This window comes from Phaethon aethereus (assembly GCF_964289735.1).
Source record: "Phaethon aethereus genome assembly, chromosome: 6".
Lineage (NCBI taxonomy): Eukaryota > Metazoa > Chordata > Aves > Phaethontiformes > Phaethontidae > Phaethon > Phaethon aethereus.
The window spans coordinates 26,593,966-26,608,902 of NC_138580.1; the positions used below are offsets into that span (position 1 = coordinate 26,593,966).

Consider the following 14,937-nt stretch of genomic DNA (forward strand, 5'->3'; position numbering starts at 1 on the left):
TGTCCAAAGAAGCTATGAATGAGCTGCTACATGCTGAACTTCAAGATGGAAAAATACTTCGACCACACCCCCTTGCCAGTCCCCTCAAGGGATTCGGGTGAAGGGACAGGCAGGCATCTGTGAAACCCAAGACAGTTTAACTGTAATGCAAGTCACAAGATTATCACAGTTGGAACCACTTCCAGCAGCAAAATCTCAGGCACTTCACTACCTTTATTAGTGAATATCTTGCTGGCTGCAGACTTCAAACACACAAGTGGCTGTTCAGAGATTCTTTGGATTGTTCTGTTGAACTTCAGCTACTTTTCAAATCTGTCTTTAAAGAACTACTCAGAAAGAAAATAGGATCTTCATGTGTCATATAAAGAACCTGAATGCAAATGTGCAGGATTTCCTTACTTACAAGGCTCTAAAGCAGAGTACAAAAACAAATGAAGTAACATAATAAAAGGAATCTTAAAGCAGGTTAAAAAAAAAACCACGAAACAGGTTTGGTCATTTGATTGACAATAGGAATCTTACCCCTTACCCCCACACTCCTTCCGAGCATTTTCACATGCAGGAACTGTTTTTTAAAAATGAAACCACCTATTCCAGGTAAAGTCAGATGCAGGACTTGACAATATTCATATGCATTACTGGTATTATATCCAGATGACAGAGTCTTTAGGTTTATATTATTTAGCAGTTACATAACCTTTCAGCTGCCACCTTCCAATTCCCATTTTCCCTGAACTAAGTTTTCTACAGGAATATTCAAGAACGTTAAAATCTTACCTTCAGAAAGAATTACACAGCATAGGACAAGGCTGCAAAATGCTTTTCTATTCAATCTCCTTCACAAAAAAGATGCTCTCTAAGAGCGTTGTTGTACAAAACAAGTAAACATTTTAGTATGGTGAGCACTGCAAGCCTCTTGTAGTTCAAACAAGATCAGCTTCAAAAATTATTGGAAAGATTGATGATACACATAGTTTTTTAAAAATAGGAAAAATTAAGGTTTCCATTAACCTCCCAAAAAGATAAAAGAATGGAACTGCTAATATTAGTGTGTAATCTCTTGTACACAATCTGCCTCACTAGCTGAGAACAGTATCAGCTTATATTCAGCAAACTGAAGGTACCTATAACCTTTGCTACTAACAACTCAAAAAATGAGAAAAGATGCATGCAACAGCAACAAGATGTTCTTCAAAATGGCTACTACTGATTTAGTGACACCATACAACATGTATCTCTACAGTTTATTACAGAAGTCATGAAAAAAATTCACACTGAACCCTGTACAACAGTTTCTTACTCAAAACATCCACAATATATATCTCAAACAGCTTTATCCTCTTGCTGAGCTGAGAAATTAAATGCCACACATTTATAATTTGAGACCTACTTAATTTAATATTCCTATTAAAGGAGGAAAAAGTTAAAAGGCCACAGTGGTTTGTTAAGGATATCCACAAAGCATCTGGAATATAACTATTCTCAGAAACATTGATTTTAATCCGATTATTCTAGAAATAAAATACCAGAAATGTCATTTTTGACTGAAGTGGACAAAAGTTCTACATACCTCAAAGCCCAGTCTGTCCTTCTCTTTCCAAAAACAGAAATGCGTAACCTTCTTATCCCAAAATTCATCTGGCTTTACTACACAAACAAGTGACACCTCAGCTGGAACAACATTCTGCAAAACAAATGAAGAAAATATTCAAGATTAAACCTTCATTTACCACAGAACTGAATTCCACTTACATGTCATCATCTATTCAAGAACTTAAAATTTACAGACAGAAATTAAACTAAGTCTGTTGCATCTATATCACGTTGGCTCCATCCTGCTTTGTAGTAGAGTGCACTAAATTTCATAACAAAATCGTGTCAGAACTGAAAAGAAAATCTAGCTTCTTTACTATCAGCCCTGAGGCCTAACCATTAGTCCATGCTACATCAGTATAGAAAAGCATGAATTATTGGCTAGACTTAATTTTACTTATAGCATTTCTTAAAAAAAAAAGTTAAGGACAAAGCTCTCCAACAGTGTCATTTGTTATGTAGAATAAAACAGTAATCAAAGTTAGAAGAGAGTTGTATACTTTGTTATTAAATCACGTCACTATTATATCCTATACCTCTCTAGTACCTATTGCTTAGACTAGAATGAAAGGGCTTAATATTAACACTTCATCCTATTAATTCATAGAACTATTACCAGGAAAACATTCCTCAGACTAAACCAGTAATTTCATCTACCAAGTTGATTTTATGTTGTGACATTGAAAGTAGATCAAGGAACAGAGACTCTTGATTACTCCCAAGTCAACTACAGCAATAAGCAACAGTTAGATAATCACAGCACTGATAAAGGCGACACAATCCATGGGATTTCTCTTCAAATACCTCCTTTTATTTATAAAAATATAATTCTGAAAAAGTTAAGTACATCCAACTCAGAAATCATAGCATGGACAAAACCAGGTATTTCATTCTCACACCATTTTAATAAATATGCAAAAACTATTTAGAAAGTAGACAATTTTAACATGGAAGTGTCTGTTTGATGACCAGCCAGCACCTTTGAGAACTACATGTTGTCCAAGCAGAGAGAATCTCAAGTGCTCTGACCAAGTGATTAGTTTACATAGGAAAATCATCTTTATTGCTTCCTTCTCAAATTATAGATACAGATGTACAGCTTATGTTTCTGCAGGCTTCTGAGCATGGGCAAATAGCTACCTTCCCCACTAGCTTAAGTTCCCACTAAACGTCACAACTGCACATTAGCTGAAGTGAAAGCTCGGTCAAGATCATCATCAGAACATAGTGGAGCCAATCACTATAACTCTAGTAATAGGAATGCCACCTTAGTCAAAGAATAGGTGAAGACACCTTCAAACAGACTTAAAAACCCAGGAGCGGCAGTGAGACAGCAGGACAATAAAATGCAATTATTTGTATTTGACACACTTTCTGAGGGTTCACCTATGTCTGAGAGGAAAACCGCTCTGATAAAGAGAAGTCATCTGTGTAGTAAGAAAGGCAGTAGTCCAAGTTCTCGAATCTATCTGGAGTACTCTATCTTGCATCTTCTTTGACCACCAAGAACAGAAAACAACCTACGCTGTTCCGCAGAAATAAGACTTTATTGTAACCCCACAGTTCTGAAAAGCTAAAATAATAAATTGTTATGAACTTCTTTCATTGGTAATTGGCCCTTTTTTTTTCTTCTCCTACTCTGTACAGCATCCAGAATATAACTTGTAATTGGGACTACTATACACAACAAAATCAACTATAGCCAATTCCAACGGAAACCAAGTAGTACTGCAATACTGCATCAGAACCTGCTCAGCGGCACTACCGGTGTGAACTGTTGCCCTGCAGACATTCCTGCTACTCACAGTTAATGATGCCAGGAATATATTTCTGTATTTTTTTTTTTTTAAACTAAAACTCTGTTTTAGGAAGAGGTCTACAACTGTGTGTCTCAGCATGTAATGAATTTGTCCCTCACTTGAGTGAGGTGTATCATCCACTTTTCAGATTGTTTCTTCCTGCACAGAACTCTGTCACAGAACCACATTTTGTGATTTTAAAAGGCCATAAATTGTCGATTTCTCAATAAAGAAATTGTTGTCTCTATAACACCACAGCTATTGCCTTTACATCTATAAAACTAATCAGTCAACTATGAACATATAAAAATTTATTTACCTGTAGCATCAACACAACTGTCTTTACCACGTTCCATTGAGATTTTCTGCCATCCACTATCACAGTAAATCCTCTAGCTTTACACTTCTCACTAAAAGAAGAAAAATACTTAAAAAATAAAATTCAGGAACACGTGTCATGTCAATGACTTTGGATTTCAACTCTAACAAAAAGTAAAATGAAACATGATTTTACTTATAAAAATACTGTCTTACAAGCCTTAAGGTTACTCATTGAGTAAGAACTTCCAATTTTAATGCTCAAGCATATTAACAGCTATTCCAAATTACAATTTTTCAGTAACACTGAAGTGTATTTCATAATACATGCATGTATTTAAACTTTAGCAACTCTGATAAAATTTTATAACCATGAACTTCACAAAATCCTCAGAAAGGATAGGCTGATTTACAGTTTCTTAAGACAGACAAAGGGATGTCAGTTTTGTGAATTGGCACAGATTTGAGGATACAGCTACACATCACTTGATGCATGTCCAAGCAGGAAGCCATCTAAACATGCTTACATTTTTTTCCTGAACAGACAGACTAGAAATTGCAGTGCGCAAAAAGCCTTTACAGGGACAGGGGCTTTGCATATGGATCTACAAGAAAGTATTTTAGACTGGCATAATCTCTCTTTCTTCTAATGAGGTTTGAGTCTGTGTATGCTACAAAAAACCTGCTGAAAAGTTAGCTGCAAAGCCAAAAATTCAAAAGGTACTTCTGCTGACATACCAAATGGGAGCAAACAGTGAACACTTTCCTCACTCTGTGCATTCCCAGAGACCTTTCCAGCTCATTTCTACCTGAAGCTGGCAACAAGGTGCTCACAACAACAGCTGGGCAGTCTTCAATGTGGCAGCAACTTCTGGATATCACCAACAGTTGGTAAGCACAGCAGCCAGAAGAGGACATGGAAGTGAGCTCATAATTTTAGCATTACTTACCAGATTAGATATCATGTCTCAGGTTGAAATTTTTTGGCATAGTTGTAAGTAGCTAAAACCCATGACATTTACATGAGGTAGAAAAGCATTGTGTAAACCTTAGCACCCAAATCTGCAATTACAAGACAAAGCTGTTTCTGTGATCTCCTTAGCTTACAAAAAACCAAAGAAACCTGCATGTAAGAGTAAGCATTACGTTTCACACCAAGAAATTTAACTGTCATTTCACGTTTAAGCTGAACTTCATCAGGTAGGGCTGGAAGACAATTTATCCTGGAATTTTAAAAAAGGGAAAAAAGACAACTTACTAGTCTATTTAGGAAAAAATTATAAAGTTGGCTGCCAATCCATACATACTTTTAGATGTTCCTTTCACAAAGGAACCTCTAAGATCACACACATGATTTTTCTGCAAGCACTCTGAACATTCAGGCTTTATGCATGCAATGTTTAATCAGAATGAACTCAAATGGCACATTACTACTACTTTTAAGAATATGAATAGTGTTACTATAGCATCTTGAGTCATGGCTTCTGTAGGCTCACTGGAATCTAGCACTATCAGCATCTGCTCTTCTCTACTGCTAAACCTATTAAAAACCAAAACTCTCAAACAACCAAATTGAAAAGTGAGCTACCACTTCTGAAAAATTCAGCCAACACAAACACAAATGTTTCTATAAAAGTTAAAATAAAAAAAATCCACCACACACATGGCGATTTGAGCCACAATACAGAGAACACAACAAAGGAAGCAAACTTTAGTATGCACAGGCAATAGCATAATATTGCTACTTTTATTTTTCTTGGATTCTGACAAGCCCTCTTCAGAATCCAAGAATTTTAAATAGCGTCAAAGAAAGGCATAACAGTACACTTAACCACTAAAAATAAGTTGTCTGATGTTTTAGGAAAGCTTTAGACACAGATATTCCCCCCACATACACCCCAAAGAAATTTTAACCAAGACACAATGAACAGTCATGCCTCTCAAATTTTGGACACAGCTATCCATCAATGCTAGAATGCATATTTCCATACTGTTATAGTTACAACATATGTCATGCACAACTGAATTAAAAGTTAAACATATTAGGTTACCTTACACATAGAACTTGGGGAAAAAAGTAACATAAATGTTTCTTGGACAGCTATCTGGGTTTGGGACAACATCCCTCCCCACACCCCTCCATTTTTCAAACACTGTTCAGCAAGTCTTTCCAGAACAAAAAAGGCAAGCCTTACGCCAAAAAGTTTGCATTTCCCACTAAAAAGCAACATGCAAACAAAAACGACAATGATTTTTCCACACTCCCACCATAAAAGAGAGTTCATTTTTTCCACAACTGACAAACAGAACATTTGATGTGGGAACATTGAACTTTACTTTCCAACAGATTTCCCAGTTTGTACGGAGTACAACGAGTACTTTGGTTAAATTTTCAGACAGTTATTTTTACATTAATATATGTAAACACATACACCAGGATGAGACTGTGGAATAATTAATGCTTGCTAGAAGAACAATGCCTGCATCTGTTCCATAAATACAGCCAAGTCCTTAAGTCAATGAGATGACTTGCATGGATGATCGTTTGGGATTTTCATCACTTTACAAAAGACAACAAGCTGTTTGAAAAACCCTAAAACTTCCACAACTAAAGTGTTGTGCAATATACTTATATACCTATTGACGTTTTACTTGTAAGCAATCTGAATTTATTCTTTGATTCTCCCTCCTCAATCAGAATTTCTTTAAACAGTCTTAACTACAAAAAAAATTGGATCATTTAATTATGTTTTAAAAACATTTATAGGTTGTAATAAGTACACTAAACAGTCTTTAGTTATACCATTGTTACTCTGTTTCCAGAAGAGGAATTTAAAGGGATACAAAAGTAAGCATTTATTTGAGAGGCTTTATTTTCTTTTTAGATCAGTGGCACTAGAGAACAAAACAAAGCTACAATAAAGATTGATCTCTGGATCTTCAGAAAAAAATGCAGTCAACCAAGCTAGGACCAAGTACTGTCACTATAAGCTTGCAGGGTTACATGCACAGAACTTAATCAACAATGATTTTACAGCAAGGTCTGGATGTCAGGATACTCAAGTCACTCAGCAGACTTAAGCAGTATCTTAACGTTAAACATTTAAATTGCTCATTAACTTCAGTAAGACTTCATATGTTTTTAAACTCACTGCACACTTAAGCACTACAAGCAACAAAGGTTAGGCACATAGCAAAGAAAGAAAGAGAAGGAAGCTTTTTTACTACTTTGGGCAACACTACCTGTGCAAGCTTAGGAGTTTCACTAGAATGGCTTATTAATTTACATAGTAATTTAAGTGCATTGTCATTAAAAAGAAATTACCAAAGATATCCCAAGAAAGGAGTGAGGAAATACATAAGACAAAAAACCCAAAGCCAGATATACAGAATAAAAGCACATATGCAAGCCTTAGTAGATATCCCTTACTTTATTGGGATGTATGTTTCTAAGTCAGACAGTTATCACATTTTAAACAAACATTTATGTAAAATTCATTGGGTATTGAAAAGCAAATAAAAATAAAAAGATCCCTTCCACCACTGAAAAAGAAGGCAGCCTGAACAGAATGCCTTTGAAATCACCTTGGGATACTTAGAAGGTAGTCTAGTGTGACACTCAGCTCGTCCATACTTGTCTGTTCAAGGCATAATGGAATGGTCAGGATGAGGCCACTTCTTCTGTCCTTCCCTCCTATTTCAGGGGGAAAGAATGATTAGAACTGTAGTATGATGGCTTTAAGGTAAAAGAAATACTTTGTAGTTATGTGGTCTCAAAATACATCACAAAAGTAATCTTTAAAGTTGCTGTGAAAATCACAACTGACATTTCACCTCTCAGTTGTGAGGATTCATTCACCACATTAGTATTTAAGGTATCACCCAGGCTTCAGAGCATAGACCACACCTGTAGCTATCGTAGTCTTTCATCTAAGTACTTTCAACATAAACAACACAAATCAAGTTTTCCAGATGCATTATTTTTGCATATCTAGATTACAATGTTAAAAAGTATCTCCTAGACATTCTACCCTACCAGCGTGTGAGAAACCTGGTAAGCTTCCAAGGTGAGCATGCACCCAGCAGCTCCAGCCAGAACACACCACCTCCTAGAACCATTGACTATGCAAAGGAGCGTCTTGTACCACACAGGCTGCCCATGGCACCTACTCTAAACTGGTAGTTCAAACGCGTTAAGATTTCCAGACCTACTTACAAACACATAACAGTCACCTCACAATTAAGATAAATATTTCCAACTAGTTGCTTTAATGTTCATATGCATTTTCAAACCCTTCTAGTACAAGTTATACAAACAGCATCAGCCACAAAAATATTGAAAGAGCTGGCCTCACATTTATACATCCGTTACAAGATCTAGTAAGATCAAGTGTTAGGTGACACTGATGTGCTGCGTTTAAGTAGACTGTTCTACAACTGTGGTTTGGGCTGTTTTTGACTACAGGCTCTCAAGAAGGTCTCTGGAAAGACACAGTTTAACAAAAAAAAAAAATCTTTAAAGAAAGCTTAAGTTCTCTCTTCTGGTCTTTCTTCTAAAAGGTTGACTTTTGAGTCACACAGGTATGAAGCAGTTTTCAAGATGGATTTGGACTAGGTCCTTACTCATAGCTTAAATTGGAATTGAAGCCAAATCCACTGAATACAACAAGATGGCATGAAAAAATAAACGCTGGCACAGCTCCCCGAAAGAGTCAATCAGCAAGTGCTGTAGGGTGAACAAGTCAGGTATGCAGCTGACTTCGGTTATCACCACATCTCCAAGTACAGGGGCACCACCGCGATCTTTTGAAGGCAGAATGCCTTGAAACCAAAACATTTGCCCTAAATGGCTGTTAACTCATTCAGAGGATAAAGCAAAAGTGGAAAAGTAGCTGTGACAGATCTTTCCACTTAATTTGGAGCAACTCATCTAGTTCATGTATTTACCATTTTGAGCAAGCCAACTTAGCTCCTTTTTTTTTTTTCCCCTCTCTGCCCTTGAATCTTTTAATGTCCATAACCAGCAAAAAGAAGAGGAATCTTAATCTCAAAACCCAATCAAGTATTTTGGGGTTTTTTTTTTGGTGGGGGAAACAGGAGGGGAAGTCTGAGAAGTGGGGAAGGGAATTTGCACATGAAGGGAAGAACATTAATGAATACAAACATACTCCAGAAGGATACAGTGCTTGAGTGTATAGCTTATTAAGCCACAACTTCAGTCGTCTTAATGTTTGGGGGTGGTTTTTTTAATCCTTGAGTATTTTTTTTTTTAAACTAAGGCTGAAAGCCTTTTCAATTTTATTCAGTACTATTTTTTAGAATAAGTTTTAACATATTAGCTATTCTATTAAAAAAAGAGCCATTTAAGTACATGTAGGAGGCAGTTACTAAACCATTTTCTCCACAGTTTAGAACTGTACAAAGATAATCTGAGCTTTATTTGGGCCGAAAAAGAAGCAAAGTAGATTTCCATAACCTGAGAAAGAACACCTTTATTCTCAATTTAAGTGTGTTATTCACATGGGTAAAGTCATTAAATCACGCTTTTGCTTCATAAAGTTACTTAACATCGCTAGAACTGAAGTTCTATGTAATCAGTAGGAACTTTTTACAGAATAGTAACAGCTGTGCAGAAATAAGACAAAGTGCATGAGCCCAACACAGTAATGCTTGCAGAGGCATACATTGACATAATTTGGTAAGAATTCCCCCCATCCATTAGAGATGCCAGCAGGATAATGAAAAAAAACGCTGTTTGTTTACACAACACATGTTGGCATCTTAATTGCAGTAAGTTTTTTCCTTGTTTCCAAAGCTGTGCGACCTCCCCAAAGAGTATTAAAGATCTACCGATACACACATATTTTCCACCTCCTCATAAAGGACCTATGGCTTTAAGTGGTCCATTGCAATAGTTGTGTTACCCTCCCTTTCTCTTTTTTTAGGGAAGAATTGTTGCTGGAAAACACCAATGCACTTTTTAATAGCTATATTTCTAAACAGAAGAATTGAAGAGTGGTGCTATATGAGAAAGGACAAATTATAGATCCTTGCTGCAGAAACTAAGAGGGAGTCACAGTTTAAAGCAACAGTTATTTACAGATTGTCTACCCTTCCCTGTTTCTGAATGTCAGAAAGCCTGAAAATTGGAGTGGGGAAGCAAGAGAAAAAAGGAAGGAAAAACACCTCAATGCTTTAAAAAATGGACATTTGTTCCCATCTGTACACTTGGGGTGAAAAAATAATTTCTCCCTACTTGCTACATTGCTTAGTGAGTGCACATTAAATCAAAAAAAAAAAAGAAAATGGGAAGTTTGCAGATGTACAAAAATACTTCAGAAGCCATACTGATTCAACGGTAGCTTGTTAGCTACCATCTCTCAACACGAATAAAACATTAAAATAAGAAAGCCATTCCTTAAGTGTTCATGCATCGTTTGGTCTTTCCTTATGCACAAGGAAATCCTCAGAGACGGGAGGGTAGCAGTTTTTAGGAATATCGAAAATAAATTCATTGAAAACAAAATTTGCAACAGCCAAGATCAAAAATGGGTTACACGTTATAAAATGGAGGAACTATGAAAAACTACTGGAGCAGAGAAGCAAGAAAACACTGCCACAAGTATCAACGAAGATTGAACACACAGACTAGACAGAACTTTGTGATCAAACTGAGTGAGCCTGTGATAGGAAAAGTAAGAATACAAGAGGTTATGAATGTATTTCTACAGGGAACAGTAGAAGGCTTGCCTCGAACCAACTTCCAGGGTCCAAAACTGCATGAGCCATGGCAGCAGCTCAGAACTGTACTGGATAATGTATTCTAAGAATTGCACCTGATGCTCCCTCTCCCCCTCTACCCATGAACTCATGAGTGAAGCATTAAAGTTATTCATTTTAATTAATATATACATTGCTGGGGAAGGAAAGGTTTGCAGAAAAACATGTTTTCTTCTTGCATTTATAGCAAGGTAGTCTTACCATAGCTGATTCATAACTGGAAGAGACTAGTTTTATTCAAAGTTACTTCTGGGTTTATGAGACAAACACCAACCCCCACAGAAGTCATTAACTATTAATAGTAGTTCATGTTTTGTTTATACAAACTTTAAAGACTCAAGTGTTAAACAGGGTTTAACTAATGAAAGTTTAGAACTGGCACTTGAAGCCCTTTCACGCAAGATACTAGACACAGAATCTTTTTTAGCATCACAAAAAAGATACTTTTAATTCATTTTGCACCAAAGTCATGGTTCCGGTTTTTTGCCAGGTCAGTAGCTTGCCTTGTTTCCCCCCTGATATTTATAATGTCCTACCAACATGGAAGCTACACAGCCGTGGATGCCAAATTTGAGGAGACACTGCTCCATTAGAAACCACTCTGTTTTGCTTCCAGAAAAAGAAGGCAAGGCCAACATTATTTGTACCAATTTAACTCAAAAATGACAAGAGACTTCAACACATAAACACTGCAGAACATTTTCCTAAAATATGATTTTCTGAGTATTTGCTTTTAATCATTAATATGTTTTATTTATGAAACTATATGGAACAAAATTGCTTTAAAGAGACGTGATGAACTGATTTCACTGCCAGGTTCCTTTACTTACACTGAAGAACACTTAAAAGAATTGCTGCCTGAATCTTTACCATTCCTTAAATTAAAGGATCAATTAATACTACACAATTCCCAAAAGGTCAAACCTACTTAGAAGTATGTAGGTTCAAAAAGGTTCCTAGCATTTAAACTGCCACTCAATAAATTACTTCCCACTAAGGACATCTATATTTCGAAATGGATCAGGCAGCTTTAACAGCAAACTGAAAATGGACTCTAGTTAATGAGAACTTCCCCTTGTGGTATAATGCTGAACCAACATACTATGCATCTGCTGTTACTGCGGAAGAAATTGCCCACTGTCCCAGTCTTTAATGTAAGCTGAGTTTTGGGTTTTGTTTGGTTTTTAAACAGGCATTGTTTGATTTGCAATTGCTGGGGACAGCAGTCAAATTCAAAGCAAAACAAATTCTATTAACAAAAGGCACAGATTTCACTTCAAGTAACTGGAGCAGGCTAGACTACCTAAAATAAACTAAACCAGAAGAGTATTTATTTATGGGAACACTTGTCAATTTGTGAAACTGAGAAGTGTTCTGCAAGTTCTCTACCTACCCTAGAGACAGTCAATCACCAAGAACTAACACATCTACCTATGACAGCAGTGACTTCAGCAAGAGAATGTCACTTATCATTTGAAGTATTCCCTTTTGTTTTTCTCCAGTATTGGGAGAAGAGAAAGTTACCTTCAACCCAAGATTCAGGAAGTTTTAATAAATACAATGATAATTCCAGCCTTGCCCGAATTAACTGCTTGGCAATAATCAAAATGTTGCAGTGCATGGCTAATTCCGCCTCCATCCATTCCCATGTTGGAGAAAAGACAGGGATGAAAAGGAAAGAAAAATTTTCTACAGAAAATCCTGAAAATATTCACTCTATTTCTAAAACCACTTTAAGAAACCCAGAAGGTATTATTCTTGGATCTCTGCTAAATCACCATTCTTTTATATATGAACTGAAACTTCATGGCATCAACTTTGTGGGTTGAGTTACAGGCTACAGCAAAAACAAGTGCTAAATGCCAACAGCAATAGCTTGGCTACTAGATTAAAAGTTTCAGAGATCTTTTTGAAATATGACAAAGTGCTAACCAACAATATATTTCTGTTAAATACATGCAGCAAATACAAGTAACAACCTAAAAATCCCATCCAAATTATGCAGGGAGGAACCAACTGAGGAAAACAGAAACTGTACCTGAAAGAAAAGCCAATTTTTTCTTCAGAATGGGTAATATTACTGAAGCTTCCATTCTACTTCAGATAATTTTCACAGCTCTGAAACACAAGAAGTTAAAGTTATCAAGCATGGGAAATCAATTACAACATTTCACTAGAATGAGCAGTGGCCAAAATACTTTTGTACTCTTCTGAAGGAAGCACAGAAGCCTGTAACCAAAAGCCAAAGTATTGTTTAAAAAAAAAAGAAAAAACATTATCCTATGCATTTTTCCATGATTTTTCCATGATTTTTCCATGTAAATCTTCAAAGATTTATTCCCCCTGACCTTAAAAAAAAAAAAAAAAAATCAAAGCAGCATCTCAACCAAGGACACAGATAATTTATATAAAAAAGTCCTATTTCCCAACCCCATTAAATTACAGTTATTTTCCAGGTAGATCATCTGGTTGCTCAGTCATTCAGATGTAAAATAAGTGTAAATAAAATTGCACTTTTGTATAACCTGTGTCATATTACCAGGAATATAATAATTATTTAAATACATTATGCTGCATTTATGTCAGGACACTGCCATTACCCTGACATTAGTAGGTCTTCAATTAAAGGAAAACATCCAACAGTCAGAATAAGCGTCTAACCTATAGCTGGAAATGCTTATGCTCCTTTTGTCTACAAATCCCTTCTTACCCTCATCACATTTTTATTACATTATGAACTGCAATTCACTATGATTAAGCTTCTGCCTTTCACTGACAAATCCACAGGATGCTTGAACTGCAACGTCCTCTTCCAGGCTACACAAACTAGCAACCAGCATCTGCTTGTAAGTCGTTCTGCATTCATACTTGCACAAATCAATTCATATAATAAAAGAAAAAATTCTGCACAGAAATACACAACGCAAGATATGCACCAGTATCAACTCAAAATAAAACACAGATCAAACTTTTTTTTTTTCCTTTAATTCCAGGCAGAAGGCACAAGGCTTCAGACTGCATGCAACCTGAAGTTCTCTATCTGGACACTTCAACATTCATGCACACAAACAGAACTTTTTTTTCAGGGGTGACGGGGGGTGTTAACTGAATCAAAACTATAAATGATCTAAGAGAAAAAAGAAAAAAAAACAAAACAGAGCACTCCAACTAGAGAGTCTGAGGTAATATAGAATAGCTATTCCTCTTCTTGTTAAAACAATGAGCTTCTTTACAAACAAAAAAGCAAAATTATTATGAAACAGAAATAACATTTCAACAATTTTACTGTCTCTCCCTCTTTCAATGCGTAATGCTTCATTGCCATCCCTTATCCCAAAACCTCCATATTTAAGTGTCATTTTTGTCAATTATGTCAAATACACATTTCCCATATTACAGAAAGAAACAAATTTCAGTTCTTTCAGGAAACAAGTCCCAAGACAGCTTGCACTTTAAACAATTACTCAAATAAGCATCTTATTAAAGCTTCCTGTATGCTTCAGACAAAAATTTGTAGGTTATTTGTTGCATAAAAACATAAAACTCAAGAACAACTCAAGCAGTCATTTTTTGTCTCTCAAACACCATGCTCATACCACTCTGTGTAAGCCATTTAACTTTGGCAGTATTTTTTTTTTTCCTTAAAATGTGGAACACGTACCTGGTAATTATTTTTTCCCCTCTCCTCCCCAAGTTATATTTCAAAGTTATTACAAATAGCTCTTTATTATTATCAGTGAAGAAAGCCCAAGCCTACACACACAAACTTCATTATCTTCATGCTTTCACATATGAACAAAAGTTTGCATCAACTTATTGACTCTAGGGAGCATGTTTCTTTTCTGTTGTGAAAAGAGCAATTTATTCAATATGAAAGCACTGCCTGGCTTTCTGCCACAGTAATGGTACTGTCCATGGATCAAAATAGTTCTTTTGTTCAGCATTTCCTGGAACCAAAGGAAGCATTCTGTTCATTCAGAGTGGAGGGAGGTGAGTCAGAACAATTGCCGACAATTTCAAACACCTAGCCTTTGTTCCAGAAACTCCTGAAGTTTTCAACTACCTCTCTTCTGCAAGAGCTGCGATATGCTCCAGCCAGAAAACTCACACCAGAGCAGGTTTTCAGAACGTATCAGAAAAAAATCTTCAGGTTTAAAAATAGGGTTTAACATCCTTCTCTCTAACGCTCGAGAATCTCAGGATGAATTAAACTAAGTGTCTTTTTTTAATACTCGAAAGTGAAACTATCTCAAGAGAGCTGACATCTACTTTCCACTGGGAGCTATCAAGGGTGTTTTAAAAAGGTACACCACTAAAAAGCAGGTATAAGTATATTTAGACCTACAAATAAAACAAAGTCTTTTTAACTTTTTTGGAGTGAGATAAAATGGCAGGTTCAACTGGCCATCAAGCTCTCAATTTAGAATGAGGAAAGAATTATGCATAC

The 14,937-nt window shown here is 36.1% G+C and overlaps 1 protein-coding gene across 1 annotated transcript in view; it reads right to left on the reverse strand.

Annotated features, from left to right (window-relative positions):
• The window catches only part of SESTD1 (SEC14 and spectrin domain containing 1), a 53,778-nt gene extending 39,154 nt beyond the window's left edge, over positions 1 to 14,624 (reverse strand). The window contains exons 1-4 of the mRNA XM_082001410.1: positions 12,529 to 14,624; positions 7,296 to 7,404; positions 3,712 to 3,802; positions 1,571 to 1,684 (exon numbers count right to left, since the gene is read on the reverse strand). Coding sequence (XP_081857536.1) covers positions 1,571 to 1,684; positions 3,712 to 3,802; positions 7,296 to 7,404; positions 12,529 to 12,583 — 369 coding nt within the window. The 5' untranslated portion in view covers positions 12,584 to 14,624. The remainder of the gene's footprint in view (positions 1 to 1,570; positions 1,685 to 3,711; positions 3,803 to 7,295; positions 7,405 to 12,528) is intronic.
• Positions 14,625 to 14,937: the final 313 nt, after the last annotated feature.